Raw genomic sequence first — 23,985 nt, forward strand, 5'->3', positions numbered from 1 at the left:
GTGTTCTGAGAAGGGGGCATTTTTACAGATTTAAGGCCTGCAGAACACTTTAACACAAATCAGAGCATGCCCAGTGTTTCCAAGGAGCCCTGAAGCGCAGACACATGCCTATTGTATGCATGGAGAGATGAGAGGCATGAGCAAATGTCTGTTCACCCCATGTAGCACACTAGCAATAGACCAAATAATTGTACCCAAGTCTAACTTGCAGAACGAGTGGGTTTATTAAGGTTACTTACAAGAGCATGGGTGTCTCAGAAAAAGTGGCATCGCCAAAAACCCACCCAGTGTGAATGCCTGTTCATGAATGCTGGATCTCCTTGCTCGCCTTGCAGGCAGCTCTAGCAAAGGGTCTTTCTTCTCTCCCCAATCTCGTACTTTTCGGAACTCCCTGAGTATTAGGAGCTGTCCCTCCAGTGCTGAATGTTTCCATGAGGAGGCCACACTGGCCGTATATGCCTCTTTTCCAGATGTGGACAGTGAAGTACAGAGCGACGGAATAAACCATGGTCTCTAGATAGCAAGTAGTCAGGCTGGATTAGATCTGGAGCACTTCTGTCCCTCCCCCTCAGGGGCCGGACATATTACTCTGGGGCGTGGCCGAAGACCTGGAGGCGGGTCCTTCTGTCTCGTGGGCGGGGCCGGTGACCGAACCGACCTGGAGGCTTGGGGATCTGAATCCTTCTCCGGAGGCCAGGGAAACGCCAGACCATGAGCGTCCAGGAGCGGGAAGCACAGAGGTGGCGGGGCTGAACCCCGCTGAGACCTCTGCGCCGGCCATGGGCGACCGCGAGCGCAACAAGAAGCGGCTGCTGGAGCTGCTGCAGGCTGCGGACACCGGCAACAGGCACTGCGCCGACTGTGGGGCAGCGGGTAAGGGCGCGGAGTGCGGGACAGGTGCAGCCAGCCACGGCCCCTGGCCCATCGGTCCCTTCCCTAGGAGCCCGTCCACGCGCGACACAGACTCGCTCCTCGCTTGGGATCCCAGTCCTTCTCGCTGGAGAGCTTCGGGAGGCCCCGACGGTCCTCCACCTCCCTGCTCCCGAAGCCCGGGACCTCGGTCATCGCTCTGCAAAGGATGCGGTCCATGCCCTGGGTCCCTCTCATTCTCCCACCGGGCACCTTACCACCCAGGACCCGCTCTGGACACCATCATTGATCCCCGGCCCTTCCCCGCGCCCTCGGACCCTGAGGTCCTCACCTCCTGGGCTTCCGCGACCCTCACTGCCGCGCGATGACCGAGGATGCTGATGTGGCTAGCTTCGGGCCCCTGAGCCTCAGAGCCAGTCCCTCACTCTCTCGCTCTCCTCGGTTCCCCTTTCCGAGGTCTCCTGGGTTTCGTCGAGCCAAGGGGTGGGCTAAGCACGTTTCATGCTGTCACCTCAGTTGTCCAAGGTTGGGGACCAAGAGAGAAAGAATTGTCGGCGTGGGCAGAGCTTGCCTCCGGCCCAGCCTGTCCCTGCACCCTAGTCCAGTCCTTATCCAGCTCAGCGGAGATCCTGCTCTTCCACCCCGCAGATCCTGACTGGGCCTCTTACAAGCTGGGGATTTTCATCTGTCTCCACTGCTCTGGCGTCCACCGCAACTTCCCAGACATCAGCAAAGTTAAATCCGTGAGACTGGACTTCTGGGACGACAGTATGGTGGAGGTAGACTGGCACGCATGTGCAGATTCTTGGAATTGGGCGTGAGGGAGAAGAGGCGGGATGCAGGTGTTCCTCCTATTCCAGAGGAGGATAATGAAGCCCAGAGAGGTGCAATATTAATGAGAGGAAACAGACTAGTAGATGATAGCTTAGACAAAGGCCCTGAGCTCGTGCGTGCGTGCGTGTGTGTGTGTGTGTGTGTGTGTGTCCGTCCGTGTGTTCGCGTGTCCCTGAGGTTTTTGTACGTATGTCATGTATGCGCAGGAACTCACAGAGGTTCAAAGACAGGCATCAGATCCCCTGGAATTGGAGTAACAAGTAGTTGTGGGCAGCCACGGTGGTGCTGGGAATCGAACCCAGGTCCTCTGAGAGAGCAGTAAATGCTCTTCACTATTGAGCCATTGCTCCAGCCCTTCCATTAGGGGTCTTAATCTTAGCTATGAAGTCTGTTTCCACACCCATGTATTGGACTTGCATCTCCCTATCACTGGTTGCTATAAGAATAAAACATAGGTTCAGCCCAGACACAAAGTGGATTAACAGTTACTGTCCTCATTTGTAGGAGCTGGGAAGTAAGGAAGAGAAACATCTGACTCCTAGCCTAAGGTCCTTCACCCCTTCCTAGCCCACTCTGCTTTCCTGCCCAGTTAGTATGTTGGAACCCTGGGTTTAGAGGTGAAGCTGATTTGGCCAGAAAGCAGGCGGGTCAACACCACACTGGTGAATAGAGAGGTTAAGGGCCACCGGGGAAGCAGGTGACATCACTGAGCACTTCCCTGTCACGGCAGGATCTGGGCTGGGCTTTTTACCATTCAATCCACACAGACATAACTAAGCCTACTCTATTCTTTGTGGGAAGACAGGTACTCCACCAGCTAGCCTGTGCACTCACACGTTTATTGCCTTCTAATCCCCTGAAGTGTCTTCATTGTGACAGGTGAGATCACAGGGGTCCAAAGGCAATCCATGTCTATGACACAGTTCCAGGTCCCCAGGGAGGAGGACAGTGTTCACTGTGCCCTGCCTTTACCCCAGCTATGTCACACCCACTGGCACATCAGCACTCACAGTGCCCACTCTGAATCTCTGGTGACACGGGGTATGGCAGCCATTTTCCTCCTCTAGTTACCCCAGTCTCCTGTGGACTTTACAGGGTAGGAGGGGGCTTGGCTGTGTGTGGAAGGAGTGAGAGAAAAAAAACATGAGCTTTGTGGTCGGGAAGAACTGGCTTCAGATCCTTGTTTTTGTGTTAACCAGTGGTGTTGCCTTAACAAGCCACCTAACTTCTCTGAGCCCCGGTGTCCTCTTTAAAAACAGACTAGTTAAAATGGTTGAGGAACCCAGTATTGCTTTCATGTGAGAACTGTAATGGGATGTTCTTATATAAGGCATAGTTATCAATATCTCATGTTATACAAAACTAGGGCTTTCTGTGCCTGGTGAGATGCCTCCTTAGAAGCAGTTTCTCCTGGACCAGCCTCAGAGCCAGTGAAAACCATATGCATGTATTTATTTATTTATTTATTTATTTTTATTTATAGACGGGGCTTCTCTACATAGCCCTGGTCATCCTGAAACTCACTGTTTAAAACAGGCTGGTCTTTAACTCAAAGAGATCCACCAGGCTCTGCTGGGATTAAAGGCCTGTGTATGGGCACCACACCCAACAATTTTAGTCTTCTGGGTAAGACATGGTTTCATTTCAAGTTCATTTTCAAGTTCTACAATTACCCAATTTGCTCTTGTCTTACAGTTCATGACTCACAATGGGAACCTCAGTGTGAAAGCCAAGTTTGAAGCTAGGGTCCCAGCTTTCTACTACGTCCCTCAGGCCAACGATTGCCTGTAAGTGAGCGATTCTCGGGAGGATCTGGGGAGGGATCTTCCCGGCCCTTCTCTGTCCCTGGTACCTTTGTCTGAGGTGGTTTCTCCTGGATGGAGGTTGTTTTAAAAAATAGATTTGGTATTACCATGGAGGGTGCATAGGAATTCTGCCTGAAACCAAGTGTAGTGGGAAAAGCCTGTAATCCTGATGCTGGGGAGGTGAGTAAGAGGGTCAGCCTCAGCTACACAGTGAGGTAGAAGTCAGCATGGGCTACCTGAGACTCCACCTCAAACAAAACAAAAGCCACTCAAATTTGTGGAGTTTTCCAAGTGTGCCAAGCTCTGTGTTAAATGCTGTGTTATTGTCAAACACTCTCAGTGACCCTGAAAGTCTGACTGTCACTCTGTGATTCAGAGACAGAACCTGGTGGGTGTGAAGGGGCATTTGAAAAAGCCAGTCTAGGAGGAGGGTTATAAAGGTGAGGGATGGGGAGGACCCCAAACCTCTGCAAGGCTGAGTCTTTGAGCCTGGGCCACCTTCTTGGGGACTTTGCTTCACTCAGGGCTCACAAGGACAGTGTCTTGTGTACACAGGAAAAGGGGTCACCAGGTAGACACAGTCCCATGCAGGCGTGGCTGCAAAGTTGTATTTGAACCACTGAATCTTGACATGTGCTCTCAGGCCTGGCACAAATACATAGCTGTGATTGGTGCCTCTGTGGTCCTGCAGTTAGGCTACCCAAGGCCGAATGAGGCTGTGTGGAGTGGCAGGGAAGCACGTCACTATATGCAGAGGGCTTCCGGTTTCCCTCCCACAACTCTACTGCTACCCAGCTATAAAGAAGGTGGCCAAGACACCAAGCCCCTTGGATGTCCTTCTGCATGTAGCCCAAGTCCCCCTTCAAAAGTGTAAACAGGAACATGCCTTACAACATGATGTAGATGAAATGATGTCATTTGTTTAAGCATCTCCCTTGTCACCTGACATGCATTTCTTAGTATTGACTTTACAGTGATACCAAGTCCCTCACTCCTCTGAGAGTTATGTTGGACACCACTTGAAAGGATCTCTCCCATCTTGCCCCTTTGCTACCACTCAGCCTTTGCTCCAAACCCCTAGACAGCAGCTCTGACCCCTCCAGCATTGTTTATCATGACTCACACAAATGTCTCTACATTTTAATCCCTGTTGACCAGAGAGAGGCTGGTAGCCTCTTCTCTCCAGTTTTAAAACCCTGTGAGTCCTTGGTCTCTATTCTGTCCCCAGTACTGGTCCTATGGCCCATGATTCCCACCTCCATGTTGGGCCTAGTGCTGTCTTCACTGTCCTGTGGGAAAGGCAGTACCTTAGGAAGTTCTGGGGATCAAAACCATGGACTGTGTATATCAGGTCAGCCCTCTACCTCTGAGCTTCACCTCAAACAATGAAAGAATTCTTGACTGTAAGTCACAGTATTCCAACTTGGGCTAGCTCAGATACCAAAAGATTTTGTGGGCTCTGAAGATCAGACACCAGGAAGGACAGATATAAAGTCACCTTCAAGAAGGACGACCCCATACCAGGTGTGATGGTGCACACCTGTAATCCTGGCATTAAGGAGGCCAAGGAGGCTGAGGCCAGAGAATTGTGGGTTTGAGACCAGCCTGGACTGCAGTATGGGGAGATCCTGTTTCAAAATGATATCAGCCAAGGCCTGCAAGATGGCCCAGTGAGCAAAGGCACCTCCATTAATTCTGCAAGCCTGAGTTCCATTCCTGAGATCTGCACAAAGGAAGGAGAGAAATGGCTCCCACAGTTGTTCCCTGACTTCCACACGTGTACTGTGGAATGAACAGTTATACACGTACACACAAAATAAATAAATAAATAAATGTACTTTTTTTTTTTTAAATAAAAGAGAAAGCAAGAGGGAAGAAGAAAAGAGGATCATAATACTAGGAGATCCAACATGACCAAGGAAAAGAAGGGGGGTTGGAAGGCCACACCAGGGGCTCAAGCATGAGAGGGTCTAGTCCCCTCATGGCTCTCGGCCAGCCATCTTTCTCTCAGGCTGACTTCTACTGCAGCTGGCAACAAATCCACTTGCAGGCCCATGCTGTGCTGCCCAGCATGGCTTCCAGTCAGTCTCTAACTCTTGGTCCCTTTGACCCATACAGCCCAGAGCAACCCAGAGCTCCAGGTGACCTGTTTGGGCCAGATGGAAAGCTCTAGGTCACTCCTGTGCCCAGGCCGTTCAGTCAGCCAACCTTTGGAACACGTACCTAGAAAAGATAAGAAGGAACAAACAATGGGAATAGGTTTGTTCTCAGCTACGCGGTTTCACAGCCGCCAAGAATAACAATTTGGTTGAGATCAGCAGTAAGAATCCACCTTGAGCCTGGTGTTGGGAGGCACACCTTCTTCTAGCTGCCTGGGAGGCAGAAGCAGGCTGTTCTCTGTGAGTTCATAGCCGGCCTGCATAGTAAGACTGACAAACGGACAAACAATCAAACAACCCTACTTTGTGTTGAATACAGTGCTGGGTTCTTTGCATAGATCCACCCACCCCAACAGCACTAGGGAAGGCAGGTTTATGACGGCCTCATTCCCTAGGGTTAGAGATATTTGGTAATTTGGTCTGGCACTGCAGCACTGGGCTAGAGTGATTACTTAACTTAAAGTCTTGGGTCTGATCCCCCACTGCTACATAAAACTGGATATGGTGGAAGGTATCCATGATCCCAGCACTTGGAGGTGGGGAGGGGGTAAGAAGCAGGAAGACCATGAGTTCAAAGTCAATCTCAGCTACTTCGTATACCTCGAGGTCAGCCTGCGATGCACTAGACCAGAAACAGAAAGCTGAGTCCATCTGCCCTATGCTGTGTGGTGGCCCAGAGTTCATCAGCGGGTCCAAACATTTTCTACTCAAGTTCCTGAGCAGGCAGCTGTTGATGGGGGCAGGTTCAGTGTCCAGGGAGCTGATATCTTCATCTTTGACTTAGAGGGTTGAGGGACAGCCTAGTGCTTCTCAACCCACTAGAAGACACATTTCCCTGGTGTGCCATCTGGAGCACAGAAACTACTTAGGAGGTAGAAGTCAGAAGCACTGCTGAACGTTCCACAGAGCACAGGGTACCCAACCGACACTACAGAGAACCATTCAGCATCAATGTTAACTATCCTAAAGAAGAGAGCCTCTGGGTCTCTTGAGACAGCAGCTCCTGGCTTGGCCCCACCCTCTGCTTCGGAGTCTTGGTAAGTCACTCTGGGAAGACACTGAAGACACGACTGACCAAAAGTTCTCTTTTTAGGGTCTTAAAGGAACAATGGATTCGAGCTAAGTATGAAAGACAGGAGTTTATGGCTGACGAGAAAGCTGTCTCACCCCCAGGTAAAGTTACCATTTTGTATGGATGGGTGTATATGCACCACATGGATACAGTGCACCCGGAAGCCAGGTCAGGGTATTAGATCCCCTGGGACTGGAACTGTGACAGTTGTGAGCCATGTGGGTACAGCGGGGATTTGAACCTGAGTCCTCTGAGAGAGCAGCCAATGTTCTCAGCCACTGAGCCATCTCTGCAGCCCAAAAGTTACCATCTTAATGTTTCGAGGTCTGTGTTCTAATGTGCTCTAGATAACGAAAGGGGGAGGTGGGCTTGGTAGGAGCATGCGCTGGATTTCAGCTGCTCTTTCCAGACTCATGCAGGGCACCTCAATGGCAGCCCTAGATCCAGGGCGGTTTTCCACCCCACTGACTCCAATTCTCATGCTGGCACTGCCTAGAGGACACAGGTCTTGAAGGACCTCAGCTTCCAGAATGTCCAGGAGTACAATTTATACACCAACTACTAGATGTCTTAAGGATCACTCTTATACTCTTAAACTTGGCTGATGTCAATGTCAAAGTTGGCTTGGAGTATATAATTTATACACACACACAGATGTGTGTGTGTGTGTGTGTGTGTGTGTGTGTGTGGTGTATGTATGTGGAGTCTATATATCCCTGGCTTGCTTGAAACTCTCAATGTACCCCAGGCTGGTCCTAAACTCGTAAAGACCCTGAGTGCTGGGATCCAAGGTGTGCCCACAACACATATCCTTCATTCTTTTGAGGCCAGGTCTCTTCTATCTCAGGGAGGCCTTGAACTCCTAGTTCTCCTGCTTCTACATCCAGAATGTTAGGATTATAGTCACTACTCCTGACCTTATGCAGTATTGGGGGTTAAATTAAAAGCTTCTTGCGTGCTGTGAGAGACTCTACCAGTTGAGCCATGACCCCAGCCCAGGACCTCATTCAAAACTAGTCCTGTTTCTCAATACTTGGTCATCTTCGGAACTTTTTCCTTTCCTTTTCTTCTTTTCCCCTCTCCCCTCCCCTCCCTTCTCTTCTCTGTGTTCCCTTTTTTAAAAATTGAATTAAAACAATCTTTATTTTTATGTGTGTGATTGTTTGGCCCGAATGTATGTATGTGCACCACATGTAATATTGGTGCCCTCAGAAGTCAGAAGAGAGTCTCCGACCCTCTGGAAGTGGACTTATGAATGATTGTGAGCTACTGTGTGTGTTGAAAACCAAACCTGGATCCCTTGCAAAAAACAGCAAATGCTCCTAACTGCCGAGCCATTTTCCCAACAGGTTTTTCTTTGTTTTTCTGGGACAAGGTCTTGCTAGGTAGTCAAGACTGGCATTGAACTCTTAACAGCTCCTTTTCTTCAGTCTAAATCCTGGGCAGTGGGACCTCCTGTAGAATGGGGGAGGGAGGGTTTTGCACAGTAGGTGGAGACTGAAATCACATACAGTTGGCCCCAGATAGGACCTGAGTGCCAAATTAGACTGGCTACAGTCCCATGGTGGGTGGAGGCCCTCCTACCCCGGTCCCTTGAGCCTCAGATTAGTTTATTTACATTGACTTCTTGGCTCATTCTTGCCCTTGGTGGTTAAGGTAACCGAGAAGGGTTCCTGTGGAAGCGAGGACGGGACAATGCACAGTTCCTGAGAAGAAGGTTTGTCCTTCTGTCGAAGGAAGGCCTCCTGAAGTACTACACCAAGGAGGAGGTAAGAGGCCAGGCCGCCTGTGTCTGCTCAGGAGCACTCCGTTCAGCCCTGACAAGGATGATGTTCTCTTACTTCTCCTTGGCTGCGGTCCACCAGCTGCCACACTTGGGTCACTCAGAGTCAGCTTAGTTTAGTCCACTTCACTGTTGTTCTCTAATTTTTTTTTCTTTTTGAGACTGAGTGTCATTATGTAGCCCTTCCTAGCCCAGAACTTTCTACTTGTATCAGGATAGCCTTGAACTCAGAGAGCCTCCTGAATGCTTGAATAATAGGAGTCTGCTACCATGCCTAGCTAACGACAATTTTATTGAGATATATTTACATATTCTATTTGTTCATTTAAATAAGGCTCGGCAAATTGATTGTGACACTAATCCTAGCACTTGGGAGACAGAGGCAGGCAGATCTCTGTGAGTTTGAAGCCAGCCTGGTCTATACAGTGAGTTCCAGGACATCCGGGGCTATATGATGAGACCATGTTTCCAAAAGAAAGAACGAAAGAAAGAATAAAATAAAACTAAACTCCCTCTCACTTGCCCAGTGCCCTGGAGAACCCCATGGTCAGTCAGTCAGGAGTCTGCCTCTTCTATGTTTTCCTTCTTATGATGCTAGGGACTGAGCCCAGGGTTTGTGCAGGCTGGGCATCACTGTATCATTAAGCTCATCTCTAGCACAGCTAGCTCAAGCCTCATTAAGGCAAACAGGCTGCTCGTGTCAAGGCAAAGGTGATTATTGCCAGGTGTGGTGCCACAGAGCTTTAATCCCTCCCAAAACAGAGAGGCTGGTGGGTGTCTCTGAGTTCCAGGCCAGCCTGGGCTATATAGCAAGACCCTGTCTAAACAAGGGCTGGAAAAACAGCTCAGCAGTTAAGAGCACTTGTTGCTTTTGCAGAGGACTCTGGTGTGGTTCTCAGCACCCACACTGTGGCTTAAAACCAACCCTAACTCAAGTTTCAAGGGATTAAACACCCTCCTCTGAACTCTGCATGCATCAGGCATGTACCTAACACACAGACTTAAATGGGGGAAAAGTGCTTCTACACATAAAATAAGATAAACCTAAAAATCAATCCAAACCAGACCAAACAAACAAAAGAACAAAATTGCCAAGCCTTCAAAAAGCCAGGCCAGGAACGGTATTCTACAGGGTCAAGACAAAGCACACATTCTGCTTTACTTAAAGGAAGGGATATAATTCTACATCCTTCTGGGTGGAGCATCTGGGGACCACTGGGAAAGAAGGAAGTGGTGAGGATATCTTTGGAGGCCAGCTACCACATTGAGCCCTGGAGCAGTCCAGTATTAGAGAACAGAAAGAAAAAAAAAAAGTGTTAACAAAGTCGAATGTGAAGGAGCTGAGTGGCTGACCAGAGAGGCAAGTTCTGTGCTCTGAGCTCAGGCATTTGGTCTGGGTGTTTCCTTGTTGCTCCCTACAGGAGTAGAGAGTTCTAGAAGGGTAAGCTGGTATGTCCCAGACTGAGGGAAAAGTGTAGGGGAGAAAAGTCGGGACCTGTCACTTTAAACACTGACAAGTGGCTCTTTCATTGCTTCTGTTTTTTCAGGGCAGGAAGAGAAAAGCTCTCCTGTGGTTAGGCAGGGCCCAAGCCCCACTGGTGGCTGTGACTTGGTCTCCTTGACAGGGTCTCCACCTTGGCTGGATAAAGGTTATTTGATCTTCAGTCCCGGGCCAGTCCAGTATGCTGTGTTTTAAGGGTGGTGGGGGTGGGGAGAGCATGTATTCACTTTGCTTGGTTTTGTTTCAAGATGGGATCCTGCTGTGTAGCCCCTGTTGGACATGTGCTCACAATTGTCCTGCCTAATTTTCCTGACTTTAGAGATAATTGGAATGGACTCCATGTGGGTATTTTCTTTCCTTCCTTTCTTTTTTTTTCCTTTTAAAATATTTTTCCCAAATGGGATATTTAAATTATGAGAGTAATACATTTTTAGGTAAAAATTTTGGAATGTGCAAAGAATTAAGCTAAATAGAGTCACAACTTCTCTGGAGGTTGAGGCAGGAGAGGCTTCAGACCAAAAGTTAAAGACTAACCTGGGCAGCCACACATGATGGCCCATGCCTTTAATCTCAGCAAAAGCAGGCATATCTCTGTGAGTTCAAGGCCAGCCTAGTCTACAGATCAAGTTCCAGGACAGGAAGGGGCTCACAAAAAAGCCCTGTCTGAAAAAAAAAAAAAAACCAAACCAAAAAAGAAGAAGAGGAAGAAGAAGAAACTTTATTTTAGCCCAATTCTAAAAAGAAAAAAAAAAAAGAAAAAAAGAAAACCCACAGAACGAAATTTCCACCTACAATTAACTAAGAAAAGGATAATATAACTGAGAATTAACAGCTGCTCAACAGTTAAAAGGAATAAGTAGGGTTTGGAGAGATGGATCAACAGTTAAGATGGCTTAACACTTGTTGCTCTCCCAGAGGATCCAAGTTTGGCTTCCAGCACCCACATCAGGTGGTTCACAACCTCCTGTAACTCCAGGGGTCTCATGCTCCCTTCTGTCTTCTGAACGCACCCATACACACATGGTGCACATAGATATATTCAGGTACACAGACATACACATAAGATACACATACCAATCTTCCAAAATGGATAGCTGTGACAATATAGGTAAAATTTAAAAGCATTTTTCTAGCAAAAAAAAATTATTATACAAGAATAATAGAAAGACTTGGGTATAGTTTAGAGACAGGTTATAAATAAATAAATAATAACAAGAGGGAGCCGAAGGTGTCCCTTAGTGGTAAAGCACTTGTCTAGCAAGCTCAGGGTCCAGGGCTTGGGATTTGAATTTGTGTTTAAAATGTTGTGGGCCAGAGAACAGTTCAGTGTGGCTCCTACTGGTCCAGGGGCCTGGGATCACCTGTCTCTCATCAGGATCCCTCAACATTCCTTAGTGCTCCACTACGGGTCAGAGTCAGAGCCCAAGGAGTGGCTGTCCATTTCACACACGTGGTTGGTTTGCTCTAGGAAGGGTTCTGTGGCTATAACGTGTGAAAATTCCAAAGTGCAGGTTTCCTAGACGCCCTTCCAGCTCAGAGGGGCAGTGGGACCAGGCAGGTGAGGAGGATGAGCAGGAGCAATCCGTAGAGCAGCCCAGGGTTATGTACCAGGGGCTTCCTGTACTGAAGGCTGTGGCAGGAAGGCTCCTGTTGCCATCGGTATTCTGAGGACCCTTTCTCTCTCCTAGGGTAAGGCCCCAAAGGCTGTCATCAGCATCAAGGACTTAAACGCCACCTTCCAGACAGAGAAGATCGGACATCCCCACGGCCTGCAGATCACCTACAGGAAAGAGGGCCACACCAGGAATCTGTTTGTTTATCATGACAGTGGAAAGGTGAGAAGGTTCAAGTTACCTCAAGACCTCCTGAGGCTGGAGGAATGGCTCAGTGAAGCCCCTGGTACCCTTGCAGAGTTCCCAGCACTGACAGGGTGGTTCACAAGAGTTTGAAACTTCAGTTCCAGGGCATCCAATGCCCTCTTCTGGTTTCTGTGTGTGCAGGACACTTGTTTGGAGCATAGACACACATCCAGGCAAAACACAGTTAGTAGAAACGAATGTCTTTTGAGAAAATGTTATATTATATGTTTCATGTATAGGAGTGTTTTGTCTGCATTGTGTGTTTGTGTATCACACTCGTGCCTAGTGTTCACTAAGGCCAGGATAGGGTCTCAGAGTCCCCTGGAATCAGAATTACAGATAAATGTGAATGCCGGAAGTTAAAGCTGGGTCCTCTGGAAGAACAGCCAGTGCTCTTAACTGCTGAGCCATCGCTCCAGCCCACAAATAAATAAGACAAAGGACTAGTCTCAGGCCATCCCAGACCTGCTCAATTAGAAACTTTAATAGAGACTTGAGTGATTAGGACACACAAAAATGTTTGAAAAACGTTATGATTTTATAGTCCCAGCACTTGGCAGGCTGAGGCAGGAGGATCACGGGTTTGCAGCTGAATTAGGATACATAGCAAGACTGGGAGATCAGCCGGTAGGAGCAGAGCAGGCGAGCAAAAGGGCACACATGCGAATGAACTAGCTCTGGAGCAGGGCGGAGATGCTAAGTTTACATGGGGGAAGCATTGGCTGACACTTTGGGGTCATTTAACTTTGCCAGGCATGCTCTTGGTGACTGTTATTCTGAATGCTTGACAACCCTGAAAATACTCTTTTCCCCTTTCAAGGGACAGGGATTAGGTTCCTTCTCAGGACACACAGTGGATATTTCCTCAGCCAGCACCCATTTAACAACTTTTTGTGGGAGGGATCAGAACAGGTTCATCTCTGTGCATCCCTAGCTGTCCTGAACCATCTGCCTCAGGCTGGGATCCGTGGTGTGTGCCACTACCACTGGGCTAAAACCCTTCTTTAAAACGAGAACTCTTCATTTTATGTTCTGTGTGAGTACGACTCTGCTGGTGAGAGAACCTTGGGCAGCAGATATCTGGAGCTAAAGGCATGGTCTTTTCAGGGGTCCCTCAAACTGTTGAGGTGACTCTGGACTGCTCGCCAGCGCCCACCTCTCCCACGGCTTTTATTTGCTTGAGGGTTTTTGTTGTTATTGTTGTTGTAATTCTTACTAGATAGCCCAGGCTAGCCTAGAGCTTGTGTAGACTAGGCTTGCCATGAACACACATGCTGAATAAACGTGTATATGCCACCACTCCTGGCTCCCGAATATGTCACAATGGTGGGGTGCAGTGGAAACATTCTGGGCTGCAGCTACTGTTTGCTCAGGGCTGTAAAACTGTTTTTCTTTTCCTTATACTCTGAATATAAATATAACCCAAGTACACGCTGGGTACCTTTTTATCTGAGGTGACCCTATTTTTCTAAGGCCTAAGACCCAAGAACTTTTGCTTTTCATTTTTAAATTTTCTTTCCTTTTTAGGGAGGAGTTTATTTTGCTATGTACCTCAGCTGGTCTTGAACTTGGAACAATCCTCCTGCCTCAGCCTTCCTCCCACTGAGATTGTAGGCATAGTCCAAATTACCCTTCCAAGAATGCCCTTAACAAACACCAGGACAAGAGAGCTCAGAAGTCTGACTAGGCCCATGTGTCTGACAGTGTCTGGCTGTGTCTGGCTTTGTGGGTAGAAAGGAACTTGTTGCTCTCTGTTGAACCTGCACTCACATGACTTCCTCAACCAGTGCAATGCCTCAGCGTCCTGCACCACAGCTCTCCCAACAAGTCTTTCTGCCCCTCCATCCCACATTCTGGAGAGAGCGTCTATCTGATAAGTCCAGTCCTGTCTTTTTATTGGTCCAGCTCCTGTAGCCAAGGCAGGGTGGGGAATGTAGGGGCATGAGGTTGAAGATCAGTTCTCAGAGAAACTTGGGTAGGAGCAACTGCCTGGGAACATATTACAACATCTAAACTAACCTATGCAATGAATGGACTGTCATAGGTCAAAGGGTGGGTAGGGCAGGAGGGGGTGTGGGCAGTGATTAGGGTGGGGATGAGAGAGAGAGAGCAAAGTAAGATGAATGTGGTGATACACATCTCTAAGTCCAGTTCTTGGGAGGCAGAGGCAGGAGGATAACAACATGGTTCAAATGTGGGCTACAGGGCAAGCCCCTGTATCAAAAATAAGAAAAAAATGGTGAGGTGGTATCCATGTGTAATCACTGTTCACAGGAGGAAGAAGCAGGAGGGCTGAGGGTATGAGGCTAGCCAGGCAGGGGTGACTTTGGTGGCATCAGTGTCAGCGGCATTGACTGTGGTGGTGAATGCCTTTAGTTCTAGCACTTGAGAGGCAGAGGCAGGCAGACCTCTGTGAGTTCAAGGCCATCCTGGACAACAGACTGAGTTTTAGGACAGCCAAGGCTACACAGAGAAACCCTGTCTTGAAACAAACAAACAAAGAGTTCAAGGCCAATTTCTGCTATGTAGCTGTTTGAGGAGGCTAGCCTGGACTACATAAGACTGTACCACAAGAAACGAAAAGCAAACAAAAAAGTAAAAAGGGCTCTCCCCAGAGATACAGCTCAGTTGTAGAAGGCTTTCTCACTGTAAAACAAGGCAGAGGAGGAAGCTGGAGAGATTGTCTCAGCAGTTAAGAGCACTTGCTGTTCTCGCAGAGGACCTGTGGTCAGTTCCCTAAACTCACATGGTGGCTCACGCAGCTGTTTCTAACTCCACTTACAAGGGATCTCCAAGGCTGTCTTCTGTCCTCTGCAGGCACACTTGGGGGCACATACATGCATGTAGGCACGCACACATAACACATTAAAAAAGGAAAGCCTGGGGAGGGAGACGGAAGGAAGGGAAAAGGATGCCTGATTGGAGAAGAGCTGAGAAAGCCTTGGGAATGTGGTTCTCTGGGTGAGATAATGCTGACTCACAATTGTGAAGGATGTACTCTCACTGTAACATCTACCTGTGGCTGGCCTGTGCATTCCGGGTCCTGAGCATCTGCAATGAAGGAAGGTTTCTATATGCAGCCCCCATCCCCACCCAAAGAAGTGTGTCCCAGCACCCCACAGCATGACAGCACTGTGGAGTCTTAGTGTTAAGGAATTCAGTCTCAGGCCCACTTCACGCCAGTCTCCCAATAGGAATCCAGGAGTGTCTCACAAACTTTAAGAAGTGTACTAAGTTTTTTTGTGCAGCTCACACTGGTCATTTTCCGTGGCTGGTCATTTTCCGTGGCTGGGAGCTCTTCCTGTCTGTGATTTGCGACTGGCTCAGGGCAGTCCCCTGGGCTCTGATATCACCCTTTCCAGATGTTCCCAGATGGGACTGTGTTAAGTGTGTATTTCCTGAACGTGTGTGTGTGTGTGTGTGTGTGTGTGTGTGTGTGTGTGTGTTTGCTGTGACCCTGCTACCTCTAGCCCTGCCAGGATCCTCCCATATCTGCCCATCTCACCACGGTGTGTGCTTTGAATCTTCCCTGGCAGGAGATAGTGGATTGGTTCAATGCTCTCCGTGCAGCCCGCCTGCGATATCTAAAATTGGCCTTTCCTGATCTCCCAGAATCTGAGGTGAGCTAAATGTGGACTTGGCTTCTGTGTGTCCCACCCCCTCCCTTTTCCTCTTCTCGTCTCTTGAACCCTAAGACACTCAGGGGCTAGACAGAGTATATTGCAGTTAAACCCAGGAGGGCTGGAGGATAACTCTGCAGGCTCAAGGGCCTCGGCCTCTGAACATCTTTCTGATCTTTCCCTTTAAATCATGCAAATGAGCCTACCTACTGTCTGCAGAGTGCTTGTAGCCCATTTAATCTCACTCTTTCCATACAGTAATTCTGAACTGACAGTGGGGTTTGGTGATTACTCCCACTAAGTGAATAATGCACCCTTCCGCAGATCTGTGGCTGCGTTCTGTGGTGGTGCGCTCTATCCTTGGGAGATGTTGGAATTTTCTTGACAGGGGTGGATCTGCCTGTGGTGGTAAAGGTAACAGTAAGCTGAGGACTTCCTTTTGATTGTCCCCAGACATCTGGGACCTACGTCTACCTCCTGCAGCCTTGTCTGGGGACAGAAATGAATGGGGCAGAAGATGGTAATTTAAGCCAGGAGCCCTAGGCCCTCACGGTTGCTCTGTCACTGACAGACTGTATGGCTCTTACCGGTATATTTCTGAGTATGTTTCTGTATTAGGAAGATGGTGGTTAGCCCAGGTCTCCTTTAGGGTCCCAACTAAGCTATGAGGTTCTGTGATTGAGGATATGGGTTTGTTTTGATTTGATTTGATTTTTGGTGGTGTTGATTGTGACACGGTCTCACTGTGTAGCCCAGGCTGGAACTCACTATGTAGACCAGGCTAGTCTGGAACTCACCTAGGTCTACCAGCCTCTGCCTCCCAAGCACTACAATGAGAGGTGTGAGCACAGGGCTGGAGAGATGGTTCAGCGATTAAGAACGCTGACTGTTCTTCCAAAGGTCCTTAGCCTGATCCTAGAGTTTCTTAGTCTCATCTGTTAGACTCTCACTGGAAGTCTAAATGTTCCTCATGTCCTGGGGTATACAGGGAGCTGATTTTCCGTGATAGGGTCAGTGTCAGGCCCAGATATGTGCCCATTTAGAAGTTCCCTAGGTGCAGATCCAGCAAGGTCAGGGGTCAGGCACAAAGCTGAGGTCATGGTGCTTAGTCAGCACCCAGAGTTAGTTACTGCTGTCTCAGGGAAGAGTCCAGAGCGCTGACTGCTGATCCAGGAGAGGGGAGGGCCCAAGGGGAGGGCACAGGGCAGGTGTTCAGCCTTATTTAATCTGGCCTTGCTTCCTGTGTTTGGTAACCTGTGTGTAGGAAATTGGTCTAGGATCAATGTCCCCAATGTTCCCTTGCCTCCTTCATTAGCCACGTTCTACCACCCCTGCCTGCCTCTTGTTCTTATCCTTCCCATGTCTAGATGTGACACTCAGCCTTAAGAAGGTTCACTGGTTAAGAGCACTGACTGCTCTTTCAAAGGTCCTGAGTTCAAATCCCAGGAACCACATGGTAACTCACAACCATCTGCAATGAGTCCTGATGCTCTCTTCTGGTGTCTGAAGACAGCTACAGAGTACTTATATATAATAAATAAACAAATCTTTAAAAAAAAAAAAGGCATGGGGAGCCACCTCTAACCCCTGGGAACTTCTCTGCGTGTAGGAAGCAGGCTGGAGGGCTGCTGGAGACCACAGTAGGGAGTGTACCCCGGAGACAGAAAGCTTACCAAAGTAACCTCTGGTTGAGCCAGAAGTGGTGCTGAGATTCTGGTGGTCTCCTGACACCTGCCTAGGCCAGAGTTTTCTCAGTGTGTCTACCCTGCTAGCTCCTCTTCATGGCCAGTGTCAGAATCTGTGCCTGGGTCTTAGCTGGCAGTGGCATGGTGGGGAGTCTGGTCAAAGGCCTCTGCCATCTTTACATTTTGGTATCACAGTGTGATATTACACAGGAAGCTAGCCCGCTGCCTGTCAGCCCCCAGTGTGTATCCTACCTCTTCATATCTGCCAAATGACATCAGCAAAGTCTTCTCCCACATCTCCACGACTTAGTTTCTTTTTTCTTTTCTCCTCTTCTTCTTTCTTCTTCCTCCTCCCCTTCTTTTTCTTTTCTTCTTCCTCTCCTTCTTCCTCTCCTTCTTCCTCTTCCTCCTCCTCCTCCTCTTCTTCTTCTTCTGAGATAAGGTTTCACTCTATAGCGCTAGCTGTCGATCTGGAACTCACTCTGTAGATCAGGCTGGCCTCAGAGATCTGACTACCTCTGCCTCCTGAGCACTGTGGTTGAAGGCACGCACCACTGTGCCTGTTGACCAGTGGGTCTCTTAACAGTCTTGTCTTATCTATAATCTGAGATGAATAAAGTACTTAAACCATAACTGGGCCATGCTAGAAAATCATATTGGGGCTCACTGACTGACTTTGTTGAAATATTTGTGTTATATCCAGTACATGCTCCAAATATAAGCCATAAACCGTACACCCTTCTTCATTCCAAACTTCTCTTTGTCTTGGGGTCAAGTTCAGTCTCAAACCTTAAACTGTGGGTGTAATGGGGTCAGCCTCTGTCTCTCTCTCCAGCTCGTGCCTCTCATCACCAGGAACTACCTCAAACAAGGCTTCATGGAGAAGACTGGTCCAAAGGTACATTCTAGTGTTTTCTGTATCACTTAATACGGTTCTATCCCAAGCACAGATAAAGGAGGGTGGAGGTGGAGCCGGAAGCGGGGAGGGAGAAGGAAGGGGAGAATACCAACGTTGTGATTTCTGCATTGACCGACTGAGACTAGGAGTTAGCTGGTGTGTGACCCAGCATTGCTCCGAGGGCTTCCTCCTCTCAGGTCCCATCCTGTTGTCTTCACCAGATCTGTCCTCTGATCACCTCAGGAAATCAATGAGGAAAAGGAATCCCCTAGAGAGATAATTCAGATAATCCCCTGAGCAGATAATTCAGAATCTGCTGTGCTAGGAGCCCACCAGGACAATGTCAGAGAGACTTGGGCTAGTCTGAAAAAAAAAAAAAAAAAAAACATGGCCTTGAACCCTTCCTCCTCCCATTCAGCCTGGCTTCCCTGAGCACACACCCCCACCAGGTCCTGTGCCTTCTCACTAATATAAGGAGGACAAAGAGCTGCCCCTCAAGGGAGGAGCCTGGGCTGTCCTATAAACCAGGCAAAAGTTGTGCAGACCCAGATTTTAGGAGACTGAGGCAGAAGGATGGAAAGTTTGAGGTTAGCCTGACAAAGTCAAAGTCAGTCTGCACAACGTAGTGAGCTCCCCACCCTTAATCTCAAACTGGAAATTTAATGAGGTGAGGTAGGATGTGGAGATATAGCTCAATGGCATGCATAAGGTCACAATTATATAATGTGTTAAGAGGCCCCTGAAAGGTGTGGAGGCAGTATGGGAAAAAAATCACCATCTGCATGGGAGCCAGATGGTGGTGGCACACACATCTAATCCCAGCACTCGGGAGGCAGAGGCAGGTGGATCTCTGTGCATTTGAGGACAGCCTAGTCTACAGAGCAAGTTTCCAGGACAGTCAGGGCTACACAGAGAAATCCCCATCTCAAAAAAAAAAAAAAAAAAAAAAAAGCCTCAGAAGTTGGAAACTGGTCAAATGGTGGTGACAGTCTCCTTCCTCAGAAGCCAAGCACAGTCCCTGGTGTTTGTCTCAGACCCTTTTCTCCCCTGAGCCAAGGGCAGGACTTTCATCTTTGCAAGTAGGAGCCACTTCTGATTTCCCTGGCTTCCCTTTTCTGAGACTTATTGGTGCACAGCCCAAGGAAGAGGGAAGTACCCCTTTCACTCCTAGGCAGCACCTGGAGGTGCAGAGCAAATCTAACAGGGAAGAGGAGGTTGGGGTCAGAGAGGGGTTGGACTAAAGCCTCTGGAGTCAGAGTGGGTGCTGGTTTGTGGTAGTATACCCCCTCAATTCTAGCATGCCAAAAGTAGAAGTTGGGGGAATTCCTGTCGAGCCTAGCCAGGACTACACAGTGAGACCTGCCTCAAATCAAACAAGCAAATAAACAAACAAAACATACAAGCCAGAGTCTGACCTGCTGCTCAGACCTGTGGACTTTGGTCTCAGTGCAGCTGCTATTTTCTGGGGAGGGTGTGCATTCCCAGGAACTGGCCCCACGGAAAAGCTCTAGCATGTCTCATTGCAGAAGTCAGGCTCTAGAACCAGTATGGTGACCTCTCTCTGAATTGGCCCTGACCCCTGTGCCTGGCTTTGTCACTTCTGTTAAGACTTTCCTCCTTTTGCAGCATAGAGAACCCTTCAAGAAAAGATGGTTTGCCTTGGATCCTCAGGAGCGAAGGCTGCTGTATTATAAGAACCCACTGGTAAGAGCCATTTCTGATACCGCCTTAGCAAGTTCCCAGTCAGGCAGGCTAGTGCTGATCACAGTATACACATCACCCAGAATTCCAGGGCAGAGGAACACAGAACAGGAAAGCCTAAACCCCTGCTTCTCACTCAGCTCCATTCAGATTCCCCAGTGCTGCTAATTTGCATAAAGTTAGGTGTTACCACTCCCTCGTAAGCAGGAGGTCTGGAGTGGAGTGGTTAGGACCATGGGCTCAGGAATAGTCCAGTTTGGTGGGAACCTGGGCTCTATCTAGTCTCAGCCCTGCCTTTGTGGAGCCGTGCCTTAGGCTGGGTATGCACTTAGCTCTCTAATGCTGCATTTCCCTTCTGCAAAGCATTGGCATGGCATGAATGCCTTGCTCAGAAGTGCCCATGATAAGCATAAAAATGCTTGAACTGGGCCCAGGAGCACCAACCTGTAAATCCCTGCTACTGGGAAGACAGGCAATTGGATTGCAAATTCAAAGGCCCCCTGAACTTCAGAATAAGTTCAAGGCTAACATGGATAATTTAGTGAGACCTCATGTTAAAATTAGAGAGAGAGGGAGAGAGAGAGCTCTAGGTTCTGCTGAATGCTTGCCTAGCATGTTTGAGAGACTCTAAGCGTAATCCTCAGGGGCCAAAACAAAGTGACAAACTGCCTTTGAGTTCCCTGTATTCTCTATATGTTAGTATCCTCAGCAGATTTGTATACAGTATGGTTGAGGTTTTTAACAGTTCAAATCAAAGTCCAATCCAGCAGTGACATATACATCTCTTTACCAAACTTGACCTTGGGACTGACCAGGCTGCAAGGGCTTCTTCTGACCCAAGGCAGCCTCTGATGACTACACGCCTTCCATTTTCAGGATGCTTTTGAGCAGGGTCAGGTTTTTCTGGGAAGCAATGAGCAGGGATATGAAGTGTGGGAAGAGCTGCCCAAGGGCATCCGAGGGAACCGCTGGAAGGCTGGGCTCACGGTCATCACTCCAGAGAGGAAATTCATCTTCACCTGCCCCAGTGAAAAGGAGCATCAAGAATGGCTGGAGAGTCTGCGGAGTGTCCTGTCCAGTCCCTTGTCGCCACTCTACCTCCTCAGTGAGAAGTCGGGGGGTAAATGGGGGTTCTTTTGGGTGAGGGAAGAAAAGGGCTCCTTCACTGTGGTCCAGGAGGGGCCTGACTCAGCTCTTTTGAGTCTCCCTCACTTCCTGCCAGAGAAAAGCACACACTGCACATTTTTTGCCAGTCCCTACACCAAGTTCCTTTATGCAGCCACCCTCATGAACTTCAGGGGGAGTCTTGCCCTAGCAGAACTCTAGAGGCTGGCTAGACCCTCTGGCCAGATCCCCCTACACCCCTGTCCTTTTTCTCAGAAGAAAACAGTGGCCTGGGACCTGTGCAGAGGTCACCCTGCCGGGAACCCACTGGGATTCTGGATTCCTCTCCACCCAGAGAAAAGGCTATTTTTAGTGTTCTCTTTTTCCTCAGCCCTCTCCTTTGTCTGTCTCCCTCCCCTGTTCCTCCTCTTCACCCCAGATGTGTCACAAGGAGACTGTTCCCATCTGTTGACAATCCTATGAAAAGCAGAGATGTGCTGAGTTAGGGAGGAAGCCTCTGGCCCAGGGCAGAGCTTCTAGGGCACAGAGGCAAAGCTCTGTATTTGAGAGAGTACAAACCCAACAGGTGACCCCCACAGCCCTTGGGGAAAGCCCTTGTGCCTCCCTAGACTCACCAGTATGCATTCAGCCATCTCTGCCCTGTGTGGTAGCTAGCCCATGCCTTTAATCTCAGTGTTGGGGGCAGAGGCAGGAAGAACTCTGTGTGCAAAGCCCACCTGGTCTACATAATGAGTTCCAGGACAGTTGGAGCTACATTATGAGAATCTGTTTCAAAAACACAAAACCCAAACAAAACAAACAAAAAACCTAACCCACAACTGTCTTCACTGTCCAAGTCTCTGCCCCTGTCTTCCTCTGTCTCTTGTCTATCTCCTTAGGTCTGTTTTTTTGTTTGTTTGCTTGCTTTGGTTTTTTTGTTTTGTTTTTTTTAATTGTTTTCTCTGTTTTATTTTCAGTTCAGTTAAAGTTTCTTTTTGCTTTCAGTGCTGCCCTGACTCCCTCTGTCCTGCCACACTTGTTCCCTTCCCTCGGCAGGACTGAGCCAGCATGGCCGCCCTCCCCAACCCTCCTGTTTTCCTTGCAGCCACATCGGCAGAGAGTGGCTGTGGCCTGAGGTGACCCATCTCGGAGGATCTGGCTGGCCCCTGAGCACCTGAAGTCCTGGAGAAGCGCTCACCTCAGTCCTGGTTGTCCAGAAGGAAGCCCCGAGGCCAGCAGCTGCCCCTATCAGTGAATTCTGTCAAGACTCAGGGTGTGGTTCCCTGGGCTCCTTCCAACAAACATTCCCCAGGCTTGAGGAGCTGGTACAGAGAAGAATTCAGCTGTCCAAGCTTGGAAGTCCTGAAGGGTTCCTCACAACTGCACGGAGAGCTGGCTATGGTGTTACATGCATGTTGAGGGGCAGGAGTGCCATGAGCCCAGTCACGGGGAGTTTGAGTCCAGCCTGAGCTACATAGCAAGACCTTGTCTCAAACAAACAAAATGAAACGAAACAGAAAAAACAGCACTGGGGAGGCGGAGACTGACAGAGTACAGCCAGGGCTGGTTACACTGAGAAACCCTGTCTAGAAAAACTGAAAACAAAACAGTAGAAACAAAAGCAAGCAAGCCAACAACAACAAAAACTACAGACAGGGGTGGACATTGTAATTTAAAAAAAAAAAAAAAGTGCCCACAGCATCCAGATTGTGCAAACGGAAACATTTGAAAGCTTAATCTAAACCTAACTATGAAGAGGTAACCAGACACTCATTTGTTACTTACATGTTGCTATACAACCAGCCTGGGCTATTCAAATGACATGATTATAAAAGATGAGCTTGGCCTTACACACCTTTAGGCCATGCACTCAGCAGGTAGAAGGCACATCTCTTTCAGTTCAAGGCCAGCCTGGTCTACATAGTGAGTTCCAGGACAACCAGAGCTACATACAGAGAATTTGTTTAAAAAACAAAACAAAACAAAACTGAGGGGAGGGGTGACACAGACAGACAGAAAGACCAAAGCCAGGGGTGGTAATGCCTATAATTTTAGCATTCGGGAAGTAGAAGCAGGAAGATCAGAGGCTCTGCTATTATCCATAGAGAATGAAAAGCTAACCTGGGCTACATGAAACCCTCATTCAAAGAAAAAAAAAAAAAAAAAAAAAACCTGTACCAAGTCATGGCAACAAATGCAGTTTGGGATTCTTGATTGGAACCTAGATTTAAAAAAAAGAGAGAAACCTTAATGTTGGGTGACACTGGTGGTACATGCCATTAGTCCCAGCCCTTGGGAAGTAGAGGCAGGTTAATCTTTGTGAGTTCAAGGCCAGCCTGGGCTACACCAAGATTCAAAAAAGTAGGAAAGGGGATAGAGAGATGGCTCAAAGGTTAAGAGCACTGGCTGCTCTTCCAGAGGTCCTGAGTTCAAATTCCAGCAACCACATGGTGGCTAATAACCATCTATAATGTGATCTGGTACCCTCTTCTGGATTTCAGGGACACACTACATGATATATAAGTAATTTTTTAAATGGGAGAGAGAGTTAGAGAGAAGCCTTGGAGCTGGAGAGATGGCTCAGTGGTTAAGAGCACTGGCTGCTCTTGCAGAGGACCCAGGTTCAGTTCCCAGCACCCACATGACAGCTCACAGCTGTAACTCCAGCTCCAGGGGATCAGACACTCTACAACAATACACATAAAATAAAAATTTAAAAAGGAGTATAAAGGACATAATTGGCTTTGGAGAAACTAGGATCTGGATGTATATTAGGTGCATTGTAAAATTGTAACAGTCACTGTGTGTCTGTATAGAATGTTTCTGTTCTTCAAGACATATACAGAAGTAAAATGTAGTGATGTCTGTGGCCAGTTTTTAAATGGTTCAGCTGAAAAAAATCAGTATATGTATATATGTACATGAATAGAATGCATGTGTATGCGTTTCTTTATATACAGAGAGTATACCACTGATGAATCTAGATAAAAATGTAAATTGGACATTTATTTTCCTATTTGTGAACATTTTTATATAGATTTGAGTTTTCATATTAAAATATTGATAAAACTCCCAGGCTTCACGCTTCAAAGTT

At 48.2% G+C, this 23,985-nt stretch overlaps 1 protein-coding gene across 1 annotated transcript; it reads left to right on the forward strand.

Annotated features, from left to right (window-relative positions):
• Window positions 1–779: 779 nt before the first annotated feature.
• On the forward strand, window positions 780–23,754 carry ADAP2 (ArfGAP with dual PH domains 2; the record flags this gene model as incomplete). The annotated part of the gene is made up of 11 exons (XM_080922888.1): window positions 780–873; window positions 1,519–1,649; window positions 3,400–3,491; window positions 6,762–6,841; window positions 8,397–8,509; window positions 11,713–11,859; window positions 15,420–15,503; window positions 18,024–18,086; window positions 19,713–19,790; window positions 20,664–20,892; window positions 21,997–23,754. 11 exons carry the CDS (start codon window positions 780–782, stop codon window positions 22,029–22,031), a joined length of 1,146 nt encoding a protein of 381 aa, XP_080779014.1. The 3' UTR covers window positions 22,032–23,754.
• Between the last annotated feature and the right edge of the window lie 231 nt (window positions 23,755–23,985).

The sequence above is a fragment of the Micromys minutus genome (assembly GCF_963924665.1).
Source record: "Micromys minutus genome assembly, chromosome: 10".
Lineage (NCBI taxonomy): Eukaryota > Metazoa > Chordata > Mammalia > Rodentia > Muridae > Micromys > Micromys minutus.